The 22,438-nt window shown below is 34.5% G+C and overlaps 2 protein-coding genes and 1 long non-coding RNA gene across 10 annotated transcripts; 1 reads left to right on the top strand and 2 right to left on the bottom strand.

The window, feature by feature from the left end:
- The first annotated feature begins 3,829 nt into the window (after positions 1 to 3,829).
- On the top strand, positions 3,830 to 9,486 carry LOC145626235 (uncharacterized). The gene is made up of 3 exons (XR_014110976.1): positions 3,830 to 4,010; positions 8,408 to 8,642; positions 9,342 to 9,486. It is a non-coding gene; the product is annotated as an uncharacterized LOC145626235 (long non-coding RNA).
- On the bottom strand, positions 4,583 to 7,390 carry LOC145626234 (G-type lectin S-receptor-like serine/threonine-protein kinase LECRK4). Its single transcript, XM_081678663.1, has one exon. The coding sequence runs from the start codon at positions 7,312 to 7,314 to the stop codon at positions 4,927 to 4,929; it is 2,388 nt and encodes a 795-aa protein (XP_081534789.1). The 5' UTR covers positions 7,315 to 7,390; the 3' UTR covers positions 4,583 to 4,926.
- A 1,710-nt stretch (positions 9,487 to 11,196) lies between the features above and the next one.
- LOC145628393 (octanoyltransferase LIP2, mitochondrial-like) lies at positions 11,197 to 21,812 on the bottom strand. 8 transcript variants are annotated; one of them, XM_081680685.1, is made up of 9 exons: positions 21,600 to 21,812; positions 21,247 to 21,369; positions 20,478 to 20,943; positions 20,085 to 20,129; positions 17,053 to 18,455; positions 16,398 to 16,539; positions 15,185 to 15,363; positions 12,179 to 12,240; positions 11,197 to 11,566 (listed from the first exon to the last, which is right to left on the bottom strand). In XM_081680685.1, the coding sequence occupies exons 2-4, from the start codon at positions 21,367 to 21,369 to the stop codon at positions 20,125 to 20,127; spliced, it is 594 nt and encodes a 197-aa protein (XP_081536811.1). In that variant the 5' UTR covers positions 21,600 to 21,812; the 3' UTR covers positions 11,197 to 11,566; positions 12,179 to 12,240; positions 15,185 to 15,363; positions 16,398 to 16,539; positions 17,053 to 18,455; positions 20,085 to 20,124. The 8 variants fall into 8 exon arrangements, with proteins under 8 accessions (XP_081536811.1, XP_081536812.1, XP_081536815.1 ...); XM_081680686.1 differs by having other exon boundaries at positions 15,185 to 16,539; positions 17,053 to 18,149; positions 18,266 to 18,455; XM_081680689.1 differs by having other exon boundaries at positions 15,185 to 16,539; positions 17,053 to 18,149; positions 19,036 to 20,129.
- Between the last annotated feature and the right edge of the window lie 626 nt (positions 21,813 to 22,438).

The following is a 22,438-nucleotide window of genomic DNA, read 5'->3' as shown; positions in this document are numbered from 1 at the left end:
GTATCGATCATGTTCACATTTTTTATTTTGAACGATCTCTTATACAATTAAATAAATTCATTTAGGACAATTTTAGTGGAACCGATTTAGTATAGATTTGGTATACATGTCTGATAGTATATATGTTGGACTTAGCTTTACTCCCATGTAATAAGGAAATTGCCTTTTTGACTGTCTCTTTGAACCTTTTCTAGACCTAACCTTTTCACGTACTACCAAAATTCTTTCGGTATCTTAGCTTATTAATCTATCTACTACCTTGGGAATTGCTCTTTCTCTCATGTAAGGCATTTGCACAAAGAAGAAAAGCATTTGGCTTTTGGAAATTTTTAAATTACTCTTATAATTAAACAAAGTGTACCTTTTTATGTGCCATTCGATCTTTCTTGTGCAAGACACTAAGATTTATATTTTGTTGCTAGCATTGTTTACATATGGATCCATAAAATTGATCCGTATTCAATTATTTATCGTGAATCACTTGAATAATTTAAATTGTATATATATGTAAAGCCACTTATGACTTGAATTTTATACAAATCTAGCTACCCTAATTGACTTACTACAATAAGGTAATTGGCAATTTATTTTAATAAAATTTGACTAAATAGGATTCAAAATTGACAAAATGACTCGTTATAGGATTGTTAGTTGCATCAAACTATAGAGAGCTAACATATTTGTCATTTCCATTTAGGATACATGTTTTGTTAAACGTATTGTTCATTTATGTTAGGATCAAGATAGATCTATCAAGCCATATAAAAAGCTTTAGATTAGATCATATCGAAAAGATCTAAACCAAACCAAACCCATTCCAAGTGAATGGAAAAAAAATATTTAATACTCCGTACAAAGTATATGAAAGAAAATTACTCGTAATTGCATATTTTGCTTCCATAATCACCTAATGAAGTACTGTAATGAATATGCATGATTGATCCCAAATTTGAAATACTACTGTGAAACATTTGGACAATGCTTTCGTAGTTTCGTGCATTGCAAAACTCAAAAAAATTAGTAACATTACATTTGCACAACTGAATGTTCTAAAATAATGGTTATGTTTTAGGCGGTTAGGCCCAAAGTGCAGGAGTACGCAAGCCCAATTCGCATAACATCAAACTTTTTTCATTGGTTTTTTTTATCCAATAAATCAATATTTTCTTTTTTTTTTGGACCCGTTTTAATGTTTACATTATTCATTACTCACTTTTTTATAAGTCTTTGTACAATATACATTATATATGTAAGGAAAAACATATTCATATAAGATCTTGTAAGTTATTGATGGTTAAAGTTTTGCATTGTGAATCGTTATAAATAAAATACTCCCTCTGTGTTTAAATACATTTTTATTTTTTTTTGAAACAATGTTTAAATACATTTTTGATAATATTTTCTCAATTTTTTAAAATAATATTTTACTAATATTGGTCCCTAAAAAATTCTTTACTTTCTTCTCTCTCATCAAACTTATATTCCATCACCTATTATTTCAATAAATCCAACTTACCTTTCTAAATTTCGTGAAAGCCAAAACGTGTCATATACTTAAAAACGAAGGGAGTAAGTAAAGTTAAAAGTAGAGAGGATGTATACTACTCCTTGTACATACCCACATCCGCTAAAGTGCAATCTAGTATTTTTGAGTTGACAAGCCGCACTATAAAGCCTTGATCACTTCACCTTACAGAATTAATGTAACACCCCCAAAATTCGAGTCTTTAAAAACAATAAGAGTAAATAAATGCAAAGCAAAAATAACATAATATTTAAAATAACTAAGTGGTCTAAGTTGTGGCAAAATAAAATAGTCATTACATCAAAACTGCAATTATTTGAAACCAATAATTGAGAGGAAATAATTAAATTCGGGGATAAACTAAATTGTCTTAGCTACGTGATTAATCTAACGTCTCCTCACACGTAACCGAGTACCCTTTTTACCAACCTGCAAAATAAATCAGAAACGAGAAAAGAGAGAAAACTCCCAAAAATCAGATAAACTGAGTAATTTCAACTCCATCCCGTAAAATAAATAAATTTTAGTTCAAAACAGTTTATACATAATATAGTCTCATAAATATTTTAATACTCAACCAAGTTCAAATAGTCACATAACATATTATTACTTTATTTAAGAAAGGGAAAGAGAACGCCAGTAAGCCGGGACTAGTCCCTGTCACCACCTACTTTACAGAGGGTCGCGTGTAACCCCAAGTGGCCATAAAATAAAACAGAATGTCCCTAGTGTGCACACCCCTCACTAATACCCAGTGATTAGGAGGATGACTAACAACAATATACAATAATTTAAACCAACTAGTAGCAACCATAACTATTAGTGGGCAACCTGTTCTTCACCCTTTCGGGTTTCATTTCCCTTCTTAAATTAAATTTCACTGTACATCTTATTAGATTATATCATCCAATTACACTGTACACAAGTATTGCACAAATCAATTTAATTTCAAGTATCAATACTTCAATTTCAGTATTATTAGACCATAGTCATTCTACATGACATATAGATCATCAATCACGTATAATCAATCATCCAATACCCAAGATTATATTTTTTTAAAAAAAAAACTCATACGATAACAAATAATCATATATTTTTTTTTTCGAAATTACATATACTAGTACACAAAATAGAAAACTCATATGTAATATATGGTTCCATAATATCATACGATAACACATTCATCACATATAATTACATAAGCACGTATTTGACACATAATATTTCAAAACAATTTCCTAACGGGATTCTAAAGATGATGGACATTGAAAATTACCTTGATCGTGCATAAAACTCAAGGTAATTAACCCCTGGAACGGTCACCTAGTAGCCTCCGTCTACAAATAAACGATTCTAAGTTAGATAATTATACGACTAACGGAAAAAAAATTGAGCGTAAAATTGATTTGTCACCACCCATAGTCTAATCACCCCAAAAATAGACAACTAGATGAACTAATTGATGAGTTAAACGTGAGATATTATATCATCATCATCATAATCACCATAATCACCTACCAAACTTTCGAACCCAAGAGCCAGAACATTAAACACAAAGTCTAATTAAGCGGACCAAGGTAAATAAAGTAGATAGTAATGATCAATTACCCAACAATGAGGAAAGTGACGAGTTGCTTTCCAAAGTCGGTATTTCGGCTTCGAAATTTTTTTTTTTTTTGAAATCGTAATGACAGTATTAGAAAGATGAAACATATATTTATAAATCAATCTTGAGAGTCTAGAAAGTTCATGGGATAGGATCAAAATTTTAACTGATTTTGTTATCAGCCTTTATCCACCTTTGCCAATTTTTTTCCAGTATGCAAAATCAGTTTTTGTAAATTATCCAAAGTCAAAGATTTTTTTTTTAAATACTAAACCGAAAATATTAAATAATTAATATAATATATATATATATTTTAAAATAATAAATTTAAAAGATTATACTAGCAAAGGAAATTTTGGGGTATTACAATTAATACTCTGTAAATATAATTTAAGTTCAGTAAAAAAAAATCAGTTCAATAAAAATCAGTAATTTCAAAGAAGAATTATTATTCGGAATCAGTAAAAATAATTTTAGATCAGTAAAAATAATTTAAGTTCTGCAAAAATATTTCCAGTTCAATTAAAACAAGGTGAAGGCCTAATTCTAACTTTGTTGTTTACTTTAGTTCAACTCACCGGCCGTTGATATATATTATAAGGACAAGCGTTTAATTATCTAGTTTTCAATCAACATAACAATAAGAGACGCTTTGGCCGAGTGGTTAAGGCGTGGCCTGCTAAGTATTTGGGGTTTCCCCGCGAGAGTTCGAATATCTCAGACGTCGTAAATCTTTTTCTTTTCATTTTTTTTTTGTTTTTGGCGAACAAATTCGTTGTTGGCGCCCAATTGCTTCCTTTTCCTTGGATTGCACAACGGAGGAGAGAGAAAATTTCTTAGCAACCTGGGCTTCGGATTTCGATAATCTTGAAAAAGGTAATAATTTTACTCCAATTTCATGTTTTTTTTTATAATCATTGTTAAACTGTCATGTACAAGGAGGTTTCATCCCAAAACCATATGGCAATAGGAGGAGTAGCCCCTTAGCCTTATAAAGTGTTTATCTCTCTCTTTTTCAACCAATGTGGGACACTTACATGTGGTGACACTTGAGAAAGGTTTATTCTTCAACACTCCCCCTCACACGTAAGGTCCCTTTTAACTTTGTCTCATGTGATTTTTCGGGCTAGAGTGCTTCTTCATAAACCCTAATTTTATGGCGTTTGATTGTTGTTGATTACTACATGCACACTTTTAATTGATTGTTCTTGATTGCTTTTGATTATAGCAGCTAATGTTTATTGGTTTAGTTTGTGGAATTGAATTGAATTGAAATTGGAATTGGAATTGCATTCTGTTTAATCGTACTTAGCTTCTCTTAATTTTGTAATTTGATTACTGATTAGGGTTTATTTGCTGGTAGTTGTTTATGTTGTTATATGGTCATGGATTGATTTTTAGGTTATTGATAGAAGATGACAATTAATTGTGATTATACATGATTCTAATACAGTAGATGTTTTGTCGAATATATTTGCATGCACAACAATTTATACAAGATTTTACACAAGCGAACAAGTAGAGAAAAAAATTATTAATAGGAAATGGGACATAGAAAAATGAGGCATATAAATTGAGACGGGTTAGTGTTCCTGTGAAAACAGGCGTTTTGACTATAACAAAATTTAACATTTTGTTGGTAAACAAACCATGTATTGCACATGCTACACTACAATGCTGTAATAAAAAAAACTAGACAGACTTTTGTTATTATACACCCTTTCCTCTGCTTAATCAAAATAAACAAAACCAAATTGATAGGAACACTTTTAGCCATGAAGATTAACACTTATTAAGAGGTAGCATATAGTTTTGAAGTTAGACAAGGAGGGGCAGGAACTTCAACGAGACCTTCGAGCATCTGTATGATTGTTCTCATGCTTGGTCGGAGAATTGGATCATCTTGGATACACCAAAGGGCAATCATTACAATCCTCTTCAATTGTGTTCTGTCATTAATTGCCTCCTTTTCATCATTAACAAGTAAATTTAATCTGTTAGATACGTAGCAATCAAATGCCCAATCTGTCAAAATGGCTGCTTCCTCTTCAATGAGATCCATGCACACATTTTTTCGACAACTTATGATCTCCAGCAAAATAACCCCAAAGCTATACACATCTACCTTCACTGTGATTGGTTTGTTCTTGAACCATTCAGGAGCAACGTACCCTTTGGTCCCTCTGATTGCTGTAGTCGTATGGGTTTGGTTTAGAGCCAAAAGTTTTGCTATCCCAAAATCAGAAATGAGTGCATTCTGATGATCATCTAGAAGTATGTTTTGGGGCTTTATATGACAATGAATGATCTGGGTGCTGCACTCCTCGTGCAAGTACAGGAGGCCCCTTGCAATTCCTTCACAAATTTGAATCCTTGATACCCACTTCGGCCTCTGATCTCTGAATAGGTAATCTGCTAAGCTACCGTTTTTCATGTATTCATAGACTAACAGCCGCTCATCATTCTCCTTGCAAAATCCAACAAGTCGAACTAGATTCTTGTGATGGGTCTTGCCAATCACATTTACTTCAGTTTTAAACTCCAAATCAGCACTGTTAGATATTCTATCCAACTTCTTAACAGCAACAAAAATTGGGGATCCTTCTGCTGTAATCATGCCTTTGTAAACAACCCCAAAAGCCCCTCTTCCTAACTCTTCCTTGAATCCATCAGTTGCTTCTTCAAGAGCTTTGTAGCTGAAGCAATGGACATTGTTGTACTCCTCACGAGGTTGTTCAACACTTCTAAGTAGCTTCTTATGGTAGGTGAAGAAAATTGCCAAAAATAATAAAGCAATATTAAAGAAAACAGAGCCACCTAATAGAATTGAAACCACAGTATTCAGCTTGATTTTTGCACCTGGGATGAGTGGGACAGTGGAGTATGTGCCGTTGCCTACCTTCAGCCAAGCTGTCTCGTTGACATCACTGCCATGATTTCCTAAGAACAGTGGTGAATACTTGCAACAGGTTCCCGTAAGCCAGGTTGCAGCAGCACAGAAGCGGTCACCAAGACAAGAACTCTGGCATTGTTCTTCAGTGATACCTTGAAACCTTTTGTCACATCCATTAAACCTAGTGTTTTGAAGTGACACTAGATTATATTCAACAGAGACGGAACCTTTTCCATCATCTTCCCAAAGCTCAAAGTCTGGTTTGCAGCTGCCAAACTTGTGATTTGGATCTCTCGGAGAATAATTAGAAGGGCAATTACAGCTGACACTTTGAGCCACTTTATCATAACTACAAATACTGTTATACCCACACACTACAGAGCAGATGTTACCTGGTTGTGAATACATCTTGGACCAACCAACTTTATCGTTTTTTGTAAAATTTCTTGGGTGATAATACCATGTAAGCACTCCATAATAATTCAGAGTTGCTCTCTGATAATAATCTCTGGCAGATGCTACACCTATATTTTCTGGGATGAAATTATACAATATGGTGCCATTTTCTGCCACTATGTACATATGCCCTGACTCATTATAGATCAATTGCTTACCTTGATTTGGAGGACTCCAAGTGTTACTAGCATAGTAAGGTTGAGCATTGGGCCAGTAAATAGTTGGGTCCATTACATTAAATACCACATTCCCATCTCCTTGCAGGCGCAGTTGGAACCTGCCTTTGGTGAAATTAGTATCTGAAAGTCGAGAATCAACAGCCCCTTCTAGGTTTATGATTTGGGTTGGCAGCAAAGTGTCTGTTGGATGAGCAAAGCTCTGCCAAATTGGATTGTTATTGCTGCTACTTGTCAGGATAAAATTCCCGGTATCATTCATGAAGGCACTGCTAATAGCATTGGTACCATTTAAATCAGAAGAGGTATTCCATAGGTTAGAGCCTTGAGGATCACTGAGTATTAGACCCTCATTAGCATTTAATGTAACAGTTGATCCTTGGGGAACAGGATTACCATTATTTGCATACCAGACAATTGTGTCTGGGATCTTGGCATACCAAATAGCAAGCAAGAAGAGATTAGTGTGGTTGAGAAATTGATGAAAGCCAAAGGCGAAATTGCCTGAAGGCGAAAGCCATGATGTTTCATTGATGGTAGCTGTGAGAGATTGGCCAACTTGTATATTGCCTCTAGTTTGAGCTGAAATGGATGATGTTAATAGGAGGATAAGTGCTGTAAAGAAGGAAAAGATGCAAGAAAGAGGCTTAGCCATTGCTAGAAAAAAGGGATTTTTTATTTTGAGGGAAGAATTTTATTAGCAATAGACATGTATTGTGAACCAGAAAAGGCTGGTTGCTAAATAAAGATACAAGGACAACTTATTTCCAGAAAAGTCAACCGAGTCTTCTCTATTTTTGTTATGAGGAAATGTTGAATAGTCTAAGGCTACTCAAAAATCTGGTCATAATTTTACACTATACTATGTTTTAGTGATGTCAATTGAATATTATCACGCTGTCTAGAATTTGTGGTGACAATAAGTCGTTGATAGTGTAATTCAAACTTATTAGATGACTGAATCCGGATAGAGGAAGTATTGGAGCGGTGGTCAAACTCGTGGGCATTGTATTACATAAATTGTCAAGATAGCCTGTAGTGATGAACGTATATTTTAGATTGCAATTACTAATTACTGTACTACTCCATAGTTATAATTGCCGTGAAATAGCATGTAATTATATGTGATTCATATGGTCATAACACAAAAATAAAAAGTCTACCCCTTCCCACACGATGTGTATTGTTTTTGGTTTGAAAATACCTGCCGTGTGTTTTACAGTTGTACACATCTTTCAAGGAAAAAACTCAGCTTAGAAACTCTTTTTTCTGTTTGTATTTTTTGTATGGAAGAGTTTTCTTTTTATTTAGTAAAATTATTGACATTGTTTTCTATGAGTAAAGGTGAATTATCTTTGATTTTGAATTGCTTGGTGGTCCAAGTTAGGGCTATTCCAAGTTAGGTCAATGATTGCTAGTTCTACCATTGAAAGGGAACAAAGTCAAAGTAAACGATTTTTTTATCTGGTAGAACTTTTGCCACGCCAATTTATTGTGCTTAGTGTGGATGCTTGCTAGCTTAGTTTTAATCGTTTCAGGGTACTTCACTTGATCATTTGCTAATAAGCCTCTATTAGAAAACCCTCCCCTCTTATGTAAAAAGAATACGGAAGTTAAAAGGGAACTATGGATTTTATTTGATGTTGCCATGTTGGTACATGGGTGACTATTGCTTTGCTTTTTTTTTTCTTTCCATCTCTTTCATTTGAATTGTAACTTGTTTCACTAATTAGATCAAATTATTGCAGATGCAGTGGAGTGTGGTATGGCGCATTGAGCAAGTCTACTTTGGTGGCTTCATACTTCAATGTAATTCTGTTATCACTATTGATGTGATTTAGAAGGTCCCATACTAAGATATGACAAGTAACCACCAGAGAACATTTCAACCTTATAAGAGCTACTATTTCATTTTGGAATTTATTGTCACATTGATGAGATGATCTAGATGACCTAATGTGGTAACTTCGACCTTAGATGCAGGTATTAAACATCTACTTCTAACATGTATTATTAGTCTGGTCTTAATGTTAACTTTCTTTAATTCATCAGGCTCACACATTTGATCAATGTATTATAAAATCATGGTTTGCGGTGGTATGATTTTTGTTGACCACAATCAGATTAATCATATTAGACAATATAAAGGAAACAGTTAGGGAACATTATTTTGTTTTAACATAATCTACATAGTTAACGATATGATTTTACAAATTTATTGTATTCGTTGCTTAAAAGTGGTAGCATATTAGGAAAGTTAATCACAAATTACTCTCTTTTATACTAGTAAAGATGACAACTTTCCTAGATTATGTGATAAATAATCTATGTAACTATTAATCCGGATAGAGAGAACATTATGTAGATAATTACAAGTGATTGTGAACGCATTGTGCCTTGTAAACATTACACGAACTTGTAGGTAGAAGCAAATTTTGTGTCTTAAGCTCAAACTATTTTGTGATTTTTGACTGCTGTATATGAAGTACATTAGGCTTATCCTAAGCTTTATTGAGACTTAGCTTTCTATTATCTTCTTGTTTGACTGTCACATTGCCATAAATCTTTGATATGCTTGCTTATCTTGTTGGTGTTCGAATGCACAATTTTGAATTGTTCAGAGTTAAAGCCTGTGTGTTTTGATTGTTAATAGCTAAAGTGATTGTTGATGCCAAAATGCAGATAAGGATGTTCATTGTTTAAAATAATTAGGAATCAGTTGTCCCTTGCTACAATAGCCTGGGCAGCCTGATCTTTTCGGAACTCCATTGTGTTTTCTGGTTGAAATGACAAGATTTTGGTAGCCAATTACAGGACTTGAAGCTTCCATGGGATTTTAACTGATCATTGAGTCAACCAGTTGCTTTTAAAGCTTCTGTGGTTTTTGCCTGAAGCCATGGCAGCAATTTTGGGGGCGGTCGCCTTGTTAGGAGACTATTATCAAATTTTGCCATTTTGGAGCTTGTATGTGATGCCATGAGGGTTAAGAAGGTATATATATATATATAGCCGGGTGCATGGTATATCTAAAGGATTTTAATCGTTCAATATAAACTTTAGATGCACCTACCTCTATGTGCACTAGGGTGTAGGGGTGATGCCAAAACACAAAAATAAAACATGATTTTTATTTTTGTGTCTTTTTATTGTAGTCATATCAAAAGGATTGGAAATATAGTTGCTCAAATAGAGATTAGTTGATCATGTGAACTCTTTTCAATTGATAGGACTTTATTGTCTTGATTTTTTAAATATAGCCCCTTAATTCTAATCTTTCCCTCTTTAAGAATTTTCCACCAAATTTTCCTTAAAAGCACAGATACTATAGCTATATCCACTAATTCACTATATATAATACACTGTAATGTCATACAATAAACTTGTAATAGTATGCACAATAACACAATACATGCCATTGTTACTTAAGTCCTTCCCTAACACCCCAAATTCTTATGCGATGAGGTTCCGAATATACATTTCTTATTTTGAGACTATACGTAAAAAAATCTAACCAAAGTCAATATTGATTGGTGTTGAGTAACAAACACAACACAAATAAATTACTTTGTATAATAACACGGAGTAAAGCCAAACAAAAAAAAAAACCTCGTAATATGATTAATTGTTAGAATCGTTTCTTGTAACTCGTCAATACCAATTCAACATAATTTTGAATAAATGAACTAAATCCATTCTCATAAATTTATAAAAGGTTTATTATGGTTTCAACTTTCAAATTGGTTTATATAACCTCATGAGACATCCAATACATAATTTTGAAAATTTTTACAAAAATTGGATTAAAAACGTGAATTATAACCTTTTATTTTGGAAAATTTTCAACTTTTTCAAAAGAAGAAAAAAAAAATGCTTCGCTAGTCCACATGGGCAAATAACACCTTAGGAGGCAATTTGGATACTTAAAATCATCCACTTTGCTTTTAAATTGTCATTTTAGCTATTACAAATTTACACCTTACCGTCTTGTTAAAAAAAAAAAAACTTACACCTCCCTTAATTTCTCATCACAAGACTTTGTGTGACATATTATTGGTCATTTATATATATGGTTCCAAAGAACATTAGTCAATTAAGTTATATATGTATATGCCTCTTTTCATTGCCTCAAGGACAACATATGCATATAGGTAATGATCATATATTGTTCCCAACAACATTATATGAACCTATGATGCATCTCTACACTCCTAATATTTGACACTAGATCCTGAAAACTCCAAATCGGTCTACTAATGTGAGAGCGAATTCTTACCAGTTACCATTAGACCAAGAAGAACTACTAGGTGCATACTGGTAAACTAGGTAATACTCTACATGCCAAAAATAATAATTGAGACTTTGTATTTCTATTTAATATCCTTTTGATTAAATTTGGCACAAATTTGCAACTATTACAAAGAACTAAAGTAACTACCTCATTAAAACATGTGAGAATCAATGTTAAATCTACTCTCTTCATGTTCATTATTCACCTCTGAAACAGAAGAGTTAATCTGTATTGGTTTCTCTTTTGACAGTCAAATTTTGATTAAGAATATCTCGAAAGCATTTTCAGCTACAAATACAGCAATATAACTATGGTTATACTACTGTTAAATTTAACAAGCAAGATAAGTTATTGGATGAATCTAACAAACAGAAAGTACAATAGAAAATCAACTGTTCTAAATTTTCTCATCAGATCATCCTCTTACTATCACTCTCAATTTCTCAAACAGAAGAAATTGGCCTAGTACTGCTGTAAATACTTTGTAAGCTCCTATATTTTTGTCTCTTCATCTCACCTCTAGGACAGCCATTCTTTTGAATTGCAGGCACAACATTTTCCCCTTCTTCCGGATAAACATAATACTGACTCTTCCGCTTGTTGAATGGAAGTAGCTTCTCTGTTATAAAGTCACATAAAACTTTGTGAACGTCAGCACGAATGAATTCAGTATGCTTCATCCACCGGAAAAATCATGAAAAAAAAAACTTTTTTTCTAAGCCAATGCATTGTTTAAAATAAAAGTTTCAGAAATATGAAGCTAAATAGATGATTCCCATTTCCTTGCCATTGTGATCTCATTCAGAGCCTTCAGGAACTCTTTTTAAAGGATAGAACTACTCCATACAACATATAATCCCATTAACAGATTACAGATTCAACCAAATTAGATTAAATTTTTCACTTAATTTTGAGGGGGATATTCTGCCACAACTATATAAGTAGATAATACATGTTTTCTTCCTCAATTAATTTAAACAGAATTTCTCAAATTTTCAACAAACACCAAATATTTATGCTTTTGGGCTAATAAATCCGGCTGAAATGGATTTGTAAAATTGATAACGAAATAAAATATCTACTCATCGATTTCGTAATTTAGCTTTTGCTAGGAGATATAATCAATGGCTGATCTCAAATCAAAAGTTAGAAATCAAAGATTACCATCTTAATAGATCAACATGCATAACAACTTAACAAGGAATCTATATTATCAGGAAAACCGGCATACCTGAATAAGAAGAAATCTTAGAATTTGATGCATTGACTGTGAGCTCATGAGAGTCAAGCTTCCTATCAGAAATAACACAATGCCTAAATCATTTGTCTCTCTTTATGATGGATACTCCGTTCGTGTTTTTTTAAGTGTTACACTTACCAAATCCGGCCGTGTTTTAATAAGTGTTACACTTCTTTTTTTTTGGCAAAAACTCACCCCAGGCAGAGTTAGTGAGCCGTGTAATAGGCGACCATTTCGCGCGGTTCGGGGGGCACTTGAGTCAGCCGCCGGCGCCCGACTGCGTCTTGACCCCTATCCAATTTTTGCAATTTTTATATTTGTGTCAAAAAGTTTTTTTATTCCAAAATTAGGATGTCGCGAACCAAAAACCTCTATGCTTATTTCCTTTAGATTCCAAAAAAAAACTTTTTGTTTGTATCTTTCGTCGGGGAGTCTTTATTTAAAATACCTCTTGGATCGGACTCTAACGACTGCTTTGGAAATTTAATTTATAATAAATCCTCTATTTTTCGATTTTCTTGAATTAGTAAAAGCAAAAGAAAGAAAAAAAGAGAAAGTAAACGCGATTATCATATATTATATGTAGAAATCGGTTCAGCTAACGAACTTTGACCCTTTTGATTGTACCAACCAGGCAAGCTTTAGCTTGTTTGGTTTGTGCGGCACAGCCCCACCGGGATCCTTTGAGAATCCGTATCTGATTCCTGACGATGAGGATGGGCAGCCAGGTGGTCCATCAGAGGAGGCAAGACCAAAGAAGAGGCCCCGGCGCGGGCCGCCCGTAACTCAATTTCCTGATTACGCCGCCCGAAAGGAGGAAATGCGAAGATCTAGGATAGGCGGCCAACCTCCTGGAGAAAGCGATGTGCATAGACCAGGTGAGTAAGGATGCAGCTCCGTGGACCGCTCGTCGGGCCTGATAGGTGGTGGTATCACACCCTTCTCAAAGGAACCGTACGTGACACTCTTAAAAGATATTTTAGAGGCTCATAAAGGTCCATTTACAGGCCAGGGGCATAAAGGCCTATATGAGATCTTAACAACGTCATGGCATGCTCAACTATCTCTTAACCTAGCTATGTTAGGCTCTTTAACCATCGTTGTAGCCCACCATATGTATTCGATGCCCCCTTATCCATATCTAGCTACTGACTATGGTACGTAACTTTCATTGTTTACACATCACATGTGGATTGGTGGATTTCTCATAGTTGGTGCTGCTGCGCATGCGGCCATTTTTATGCGGAGAAGAAGCAATGACGGTATCCGGGGAATAAGCATCGGCTAACTCTGTGCCAGCAGCCGCGGTAAGACAGAGGATGCAAGCGTTATCCGGAATGATTGGGCGTAAAGATAGTCAGGAGGGTTATCCTCAAGGGAAGTACGCTTCGTTTCTATGGTCTCTTAGTTAATTTACAAAATCCTGCTCATCCCTGTTACTGCCTCAGAAGTGGAAGTAGCTTTCAAATCCATACCAGGATCAAAATCTCCAGGACCTGATGGTTTTGGAGCCCATTTCTATAAAGATTGCTGGCCCAATTTTAGGATGACTGACCCTTATAATCCAGTCCATATAATGTCTTTTTCGGGGGCTAGAGGAAATGTGTCTCAGGTCCATCAATTAGTAGGTATGAGAGGATTAATGTCGGATCCGCAAGGACAAATGATTGATTTACGTCTTTCTTTCTTCAATCGTTCCGATCAGGACAAGTGGGTTGGTTCGTTTCCTCCTCCTATCTACGCTATTTTCTGTCTTCGTTCGTGATCATGTTGGGCAAAAGGTAGTTTTAGAGGAGCGGATGTGAAAGGGCGATCCCCCCCTTTCCATTGAAGTAGGGAGGGCCTCCTTCCCCACCATTCCGGAAACATCCATTTTTATTTTTAATTAGAAAGAACGGGGCCTTACTTATTCAGGGAAGCGCTCCTTGCAGGCGGAGCGGCATACCGAAAAAAAGAAAACCCTTATTCGGATTCGAACCGATAACTTAAGGGCGAACGGATATACTTGAATGGGTTAAGCATATGCCTTTTGACACAAAACAAATGGATCGATCGAGCGAAGGCTTGGTTCCCACCTCGCAGCACCGAGGCCATTTTCTGGATCCAAATTCTATATTGCAAAAAATCCAACACACCCTTGAATAAAAAACCTATTTTTGGCGATTGATTGATACGAGTTGATTTTCTGTTACGATAAATTGAAGAAACAATAGCCGGTCCAATAGCTGCTTCAGCGGCTGCAATGGCTATAACAAAAATTGAGAAAATGCTTCCTTTTAATTGGCGATTATCAAAAAAATCAGAAAATGTTACAAAATTTAGATTAACTGCATTCAATATAAGTTCAAGACACATAAGAGCTCGAACCAAATTGCAAAGTTGGGTCGATTGAATAAATGGATCGAACCTTATGGTTCAAATTCTGAGGAAAGAAAGAACAACGAGTTTATTTTCATAATTTGAATGATTTCCCGGTCTAATTAGACGTTAAAATAAATTAGTAACTGATGCGGGAAAGGATTCTCCCACGAGTGGATGCTTTGTTTTTTATAGCGCAGTCAAGCCAATAGTTAATGGTTCCAATTGATCGTGTTTATCATGAAGTTTGACTGAAAGTCTGTAGTTTTTGGTCTGAATCGAATCAAAACAAAAAAAGAAAGATTAGCTACATTAAAATATTATATATCTCTCCTCTCATGGTCCCCACTTAAACCCACTACTACTTTTTTTTTTATTATATCTCTCCTCTCACATTCATTACTTTTCAATAAACTATTAACCCAATTAACCTCACTATATTTCTTTTTTAATTTTTTAATACTCCAACTACCCCACTTACCTCATATTTTATTTAAGTCAATTAAATTGCCTAAAACTATGTGCCGGTCAAAGTGTAACACTTAAAAAAACACGGAGGGAGTAGATAGGATCTTAACGTTTGAATTCTCATCTTCAACATAGCCGTTTCACAAAAATGTAAGAGAGAGTAGAACTTACTTGAGTACATCAACGGAATCCTCTGAGCTGTTTAACTGTTGGCTGCAGTCTGGGGGAAGGTTAAGATCGGGGATAAGACCCTGAAGCGGCCTCTCCGGCTCCCCCCTTTCAGCCCCTATTCCTCTGTTTTCTTCTGTCACAGTGCTGTGCTTATGAAGAATCAGCTTTTGACACTTTAACTGCATTTTGCACATCACTCTGTGACAGTACTTCTGGAATTGTCTATGCTCAGACAATTAGTGAAGAAGGCAAGGGTGGCTAAACAAAATTGAAAATTTGCCTGCTTTATAACTCAGACTATGACACGAGCATGGACGCTTAACACTTCATTTTAGACAAAACACATGCAGTAATTATACAGAATGGTCAATTCCTAGTAACATAATTCATATATATAAATACTTTTTTTTTTCTCCTTTGAATCCAATCTATTCTGTATCATAATAATTTGAGAAATGTGAATAGAAAAATCAAGCAGCTGATATACTTCCATATCTAGCAGGATATCTTTGATATGCAAATCAGGAGATTGCTTCTGCATAAGGAAATAATCCTAAAATGTGAATATTATTATTTATATTTTTTTTCCACTGTTTTTGACATGATAATTTTCCAAATTGGCTATTAATTATTATAATCAAATTAAATAAATAAAAAATTGGTTTCAAAAAATAAATAAATAAATAAAAAATTACTTATAAACATACTGGGCTGATTTTGCAATGTCCACATGTAGTTCTTGGTTCATTTCTAAAAGAGTAAGAAATTCATCCATTCTTAGACGTTTGAAACATAATAGACCAAATTAAAAGGTTCATAATACTTTTTATGTTTCCTAACAATTTTCTGAAAAAAAAATGTACACTTATTGTGCATAAAACTAAGGAACAACTAGAACAACCTCTGTTAATGCAAGGGTATAGTCGCAGACCTGCGTACATCCAAACCCCACAGCTCTACCCCTCTCTCGGTAGAGACAATAGGGTGATGTTAAAAACTCTCATATATTACTAAACAGTCTCTCCTGTGCCCTGTTGGAGGCTGGCTCGGTAGAGACGATAGGGTGATGTTAAAAATTCTCATATATTACTAAACAGTCAGCTGTTTAGCACCGTCTTTATTTTTGAAAGTAAGGAAAATTTAGCAGGAAATTATACAGCTCGTAGTATTTAAAAGAAGAATAAAAACAGCATACTTTGTCAAGAAAATCTACCTGAAGCACCAACTACTAGAACCCCGGAAACAGGGCATGATATTTGATTAATGCCACATCTGTTAAGTATAGACTTGAACACAAATGCTCCAACCTCAGTGCAAGGATTACTGCTTTGACTCAACTGGGGATACTCATTTCTCTGTCACAAGTGAACAGACACATACTTAAGCTGATGCCAAACAATATACTCAAGAAAATAAGCAGCTGTTAGTAATAGAATGAATTTTGGGCAGAAATATAGGAAGAAGATGATGGACATTAGTATTAGAAGCGGGAAATTACAGAAAGTCAGAGATAATACAAGCTTTCTAGAGGCTTGTTCTCTCCCAAAACATAAACAAAGCTAACAGAAACACTCAATAATATTCAGCGTGATGTTTTCTTGCTGATCTCTTTATATATAGCTTATCTCAAACTAATGGATTTCCTTCCTCTTCAAACAACTAATTGTGCAATTAATGGATAGCCTAATTAAGCTTTATTAGTTTTTTTCGTAAACAACTTTTTGTGCATTGCTTACATTACCCCTCACCAATAAACCAATCTATTACACAATTCCAATGGCACAAAAATTTATAGCAGCAACTTTTTTTTGCCTACTATGTTGTGACAAGCACACTAAGTTAATAGAAAGTTAACAGGAGTAGAATACCTTTGTTCATGCAGGCAGTACACCAGGATCTAGTGGCAAATTGCCAATGTCTCTCTTTTGCAAATTTCATCTCCTTTAATCTCACTATTAATTCTCTGTTTTCAGTTCAATTCTACTATCTGATTCAAATAGAGCAAGTAAAACAGAGGAATGTACACATGCACACAAAAAGATAAATACTGATATTTAACAAATTTTGAAGGCTTGAAATCTTACATATGATAAACAGATGATAAGCTTACATATGAAAAACAGAGGAAGAGCTCACATATGATAAACAGATGAGAGCTTATTACCCCATAGTCAATGAACTTTTATATTAAAGAATCAGTAACGAAGTAAATAAGAAACCAAGCAGTATGCTATTTCTGTCTTAGAATTCACATCAGGGTGATAAATCACCAATCATGCATATATAAGATCTTGATTCAAGATTTCGAGTTCAATTAGTTTTTCTGGTTATTTCCCTTTTCCACAATCAGCACAGTATATATCAAATGTCATGCAATCAATGTAATGTAAATCTACAGAAAAAAAATTAATGTTAATAATGAGGTACATCAAATTAAGTTTAAAATTAGATCAGCTCTCTTTTACAACAAAGTGATCAATCTATACTTGCAAATCACAATTAACACCAACACTTTTGCACATATGATTGATAATTCTTTAATTATAGTATCTTAATTAACTAATTACACTTCTACTACTCTCATAACAAAAACAAAAACCAAAAAAAAAAAAAACACTTAAAAAGGCGAGGGATCTAAAGAAAAATCTCTGCAATGATCTATCTCCTCTGTATCATGCTGATAGGGAAATGGATGCAGAGACCTTGCAAAAAAGTAGAAAGAACTGAAATTTAACTACCCTTTCCTACACTGATCTGAAGACTAACACTGACAAGGAAGCTTATTCGTCGTAGGATTTGAACCAGTCAATGGCGCCCTCCTCCTCAAACTGGTCGGCAAGAAAGCTTGTGCAGGCCTCTTTGCTGCTTCATTCAACTGGTTTAGATCAGAAAGATTTTGTGAAAATGAAGAAAGCAGTTTTCTTGGATGACTTCTTTCCCTAGTGCGAGTCATTCCTTGGTGGTACTGCAGAGTGAAGAAAGAACCCATGGCACAGTGAATGAGAATATAAAAAACTAAGACAGACAAAAATCTTCGAGCAATTTTCATGGCTTTTCAGTTCAGAAGGGATAGCGAGCTACATGTATCAAATGAAATGTGATTTTTCTCAGGTTCTGCCTTCAAGATGAGGAATATAGTCATGTAACTTTCTGACATGAGGTCTATGCCTGACCAAGAAACATTGATTAGAAGCAACTTCAGTATTTTAATAACCACTGATCCATGTATAATATAATATGCAGATACGGGCAGAGTATTTGGTTATGCTTCCTGTTCCACAAAAAACCAACCAGGTCAAGAAACTCAAGATATTAGATACACACAATATCATAATCACAACACCTAGCATTTAACTAAAGAATTTTTTAACTCCTCAATTTCCACCCACTCTATACATAGAAAGATGCGACACTAGTAGCTAAGGTGAAACGACTTATTACTAGTTAAACGGAATAATACAGATACAACTAAGTTAAACAGAAATATACAGCAGTTAAGATTTTACAGTTTTACAAGCTTGTTCTGAAACTCAGGTCTGGTAAATAAAGTTTATAAAGCATAATCATAAGATCTTTACTTCAAATTTTGTAGGATTCAGAGCTCAGAAGCTGCTAATCATGTGATAATGAATTGACAGGCATTATGTATGTTTGATAGCCTAATTTATCAAAATTTTAAACAGACATGCCTCATGTGACTGATCACATGACATTGAGTCAGTTCTCTCAGTTATCTGTCCCCTTTGCCATATTAAAATGCTTAATCTCTTCCAGTATCTCTTAAGAACATCATAAACAGCCAAGGTTAGCTGGGAAAGCACGCTTCTACAGAAGAGTAACAAATTCTTAACTGTAGTTTCTGACTGCTGTTTTCCAATGTTCTGTCTTCAGAGGAAAAGATATTGAATAATCTCCATAGTCCATACCCCAAAAATAATATTCCCTCCTTCACAGACGGACGAATAATACTAAGTACAATGGAGAACCCTTTATAGTTCTCCAACCGAACCAAAGCCTCTAAGACTCTTTCGTTCTCACAGTAGCTGGTTTCAGCATGGTAATAAGGGAGTGGATCAGATATTCATCTGAACTACATGATGAATCCCAATTATTCATTTAAAAAGCCCTTTTTCTATTTCTTTATTCATGCTACTTGAAGGCAAGAGCCATAGGCACCCCCGCGCACCCATACCAGCAAGCGCTTGTGGTTCACCTCTCAAAATAAGTAAAAACAACTGGCAATGGGGTCTCCGTACAGCACAGTCCAGACATTATGACAAAACTCAACATCATGGCTTTAAATGAAAGGCTTTGCAGATATAGTAGCAAGACATTATGGGAGTAAATACACATCAACATGTGAACAAATTACTCCGTATAAAAATATTCCGTTAACAAATAAATTCCTCCAGATATTTAGTACAAGACAACTACAACCACGCTTTTGTAGTTGCGTTTTGACTGTTAATTTATTTCTCATACAATGAATCATGCTACCAAAAATAGACTTATACCATTATTATAAGGTACTTTCATAGCTTTGTCATCCAATATATCTTAAGTAATACAAAAAACTAAAATTCAAGCTTGAAGAATATGGGAACCTTATAATATATGTGAGAAAAGTAATTATATTGTTCATCACTCCCATACTATGTTGCCATAATATAAACCAACATGTTTTATTATGAGCTTGAATTTGACTAGTCCTAGTGTAATACCAAATTCTATGTAAATTAAATGGTGCAAGAAAGCTCCTTAAGTAATTTTATTTGATCTATTACATTAGATATAACTACTGTAATATTTACTGAACTACTGCAGCATTTATGTTTTACACTGTCATAGGGAGAGAAGAGGAAGAGGTATGAAACTGGCAACCGAGTAGAAGTAAACTTACACAAAACCTCTTTCCACTTCGAGACTTCTGATCCCATCCATCAACCTGGAACCATGTAATACCAGATATTGTCACCAGATCCGCTAACAATGTTTACCATAAATCACCACAATACATAGTTTCAGGAAGTATAAGACATTTCCTTTTGTTTTTCCCTGTTTTTGTCCCCTTTTTTTATTATTTTGTAGGGATGGCCATTTCAAATTTCAAAAGCTAAAGAGCTATGTCTCAGATAAAGAAAAGTGTAGGTGTATGATCTACGGGAAAATTTAAGAGTTAGATCAACGGGGAAATACAAAATTCATTAAATGTTTGAAATCCCACAGGGGACGATATGTTTGAAATAGTTCATATCAGGATCAATGTTGAATGCCAAACCATGAGATGTAATACCAGATTGTATACGAACACCAATTGCACCAATCTTTCTATCTCCAACCCAAACCCCAGTTTCACCTTTATGTCCAGGGTGAGCTTTGACTCCATACATGGATGCAAGATCAATCATCGTTTGCTCAAGTTTTTCCACATAACTCCGAGCACCAACTCCAATATCACGAAGAGATATGATAGGATACAATATGGCTTGATGTGGACCATGAAATGTTATGTCCCCTCCCCTTTGAGTGTAATGTAGCTCAGCTCCCATATGTACCAACTCAGGCTCGGGAACTAGCAAATTGTGATCAGTTCTACGCTTTCCAAGTGTATATGTAGGAGGATGTTGCAATGAAAGAAGAGTACATGCTATCTTTTGAGCTTTTCTATCAGAAACCAACTTCTCCTGCAGCTTAAGTGCATTCAAGTAGTTAACAGTGCCCAGCTTCCACACTTCAAGACACCGGCGAACTCCCATTCCCTGTGTAACAAAGACAATTCCCTGTCAAATTCCACCTTAATCGGTTAGAATTTCCGATACCAAAGGTATAATACCGGAAATCATTCCAGTATAAATCGGTTAGAATTCCCGATACCAAAGATATACTACCGGAAAATCTATGCAATACCTATGAAACACTACTGGTTGAAATTTTCAATTTCCAATACAAACTACTGCAAGAAACCTATGATAGTGCTCATCAAAGTGAAATTTTGAATTAACATTCAACAATTAAGCAACAAAAAAGTCTAAATTTAATGAAATCCTACACAAATAGCTTACCTTAACAGTGGAGAGTATTTGGTTAGAAATGAAGTAGAGAATTTTGTTCCCAAAATATAAATTGATCATGGATTTTCTATCATCCCAACTATTAATACAAGATCGAACAAAGTTCTTTGTCATCTGATAAACAACAAATTAACGCAAATTGTAAGAACCCTAAGATTCAATAACCCAGAAACTTATGACATTTACTTAATAAATTATGGTTTTTTGTTCATAAATCAAACTAAATTCCATTTGATTTCTTCCATGAGCAAAAAATCAAACCTCAAAATCTGACAAAACAAAGTTGAGTTGAAATGAAAATTTCAATCTTGAATTCAAAAGAAATTAATACACACATTGATTACCTAAAAGAGAGAAACTCTGGAATTCAATAATCTGGAACTTCTTGCATCCAATAAACCAAACTATTGACTTCAAATCTTCAAATTGGAGGAATGCAAATTATTGAAATTAAGAATGCAAATAATTAATAATGGTGAAAGAAATATTGATGATCACAGAGAAACCAACACGAAGAGAGTGGAATTGGTAACAAGGATGGTGGATGAATGGTCGATTGTTGGCTTTGTTGCCTTATTATCTAGTCGGGTCGGGTCGGCTCAAGTTTGGCTACATTCGTGTTGTGTGATATCGGGTTCAGATTTCTCTCAATAGTTTCAGGCTGGATCATGTCGTGGTATACAAGAATTGTCAAATTTGTCCGACTCTTATTAAAACGGAAAAGGTTGACCCGTCTTCCTAAATCTGAATACTGTAAATTAACTAAGGGTCTATTCTCTTACGTTGAAATTCAGTTCAGCTCCTAATTTCCTTCTCTTATAAAATATTCAGTTCAGTTCAGTTCAATTCAGTTCAGCTCGATTCAGTTCAGTTCAGTTCAGCTGAGTTCAGTCAATGAGAACAGGCCCTAAGTATTAGTTGTATACCTTATTTAAATTTTCAGATTTGCATATCAAAGAAGAAAAAAAAGAACGCAATTAAGATAAAGTTGAAAAGTGTATAAAATGATTTTAATGTCTTAACACTAACTTGTGTTATTGTGTCAAATAAGAATTATAATTTCTCGAACAATTGGTCTTGTATGGACCCGGTCTACAATAAATTGTTGTAGACCCAAAATTTGACACTTTCAAATAATATAATCACATTGTGGATGATATAATCACTTTTTTAGACGATATAA

The sequence above is a fragment of the Chenopodium album genome, chromosome 4 (assembly GCF_948465745.1).
Source record: "Chenopodium album chromosome 4, dcCheAlbu1.1, whole genome shotgun sequence".
Lineage (NCBI taxonomy): Eukaryota > Viridiplantae > Streptophyta > Magnoliopsida > Caryophyllales > Amaranthaceae > Chenopodium > Chenopodium album.
The sequence above is the reverse complement of the archived record's forward strand: the minus strand, read 5'-3'. Positions and strand labels throughout refer to the sequence as shown.

Excerpts from the sequence above, each read along its gene's own strand:
- LOC145626234 (XM_081678663.1), bottom strand. The coding sequence starts at position 7,314 with ATGGCTAAGCCTCTTTCTTGCATCTTTTCCTTCTTTACAGCACTTATC.
- LOC145628393 (XM_081680683.1), bottom strand. The coding sequence starts at position 21,369 with ATGACAAAGAACTTTGTTCGATCTTGTATTAATAGTTGGGATGATAGA. Across the intron at positions 20,944-21,246 it reads AAATACTCTCCACTGTTAAG|GGAATGGGAGTTCGCCGGTG; the intron begins GTAAGCTATTTG and ends TTTGTTACACAG.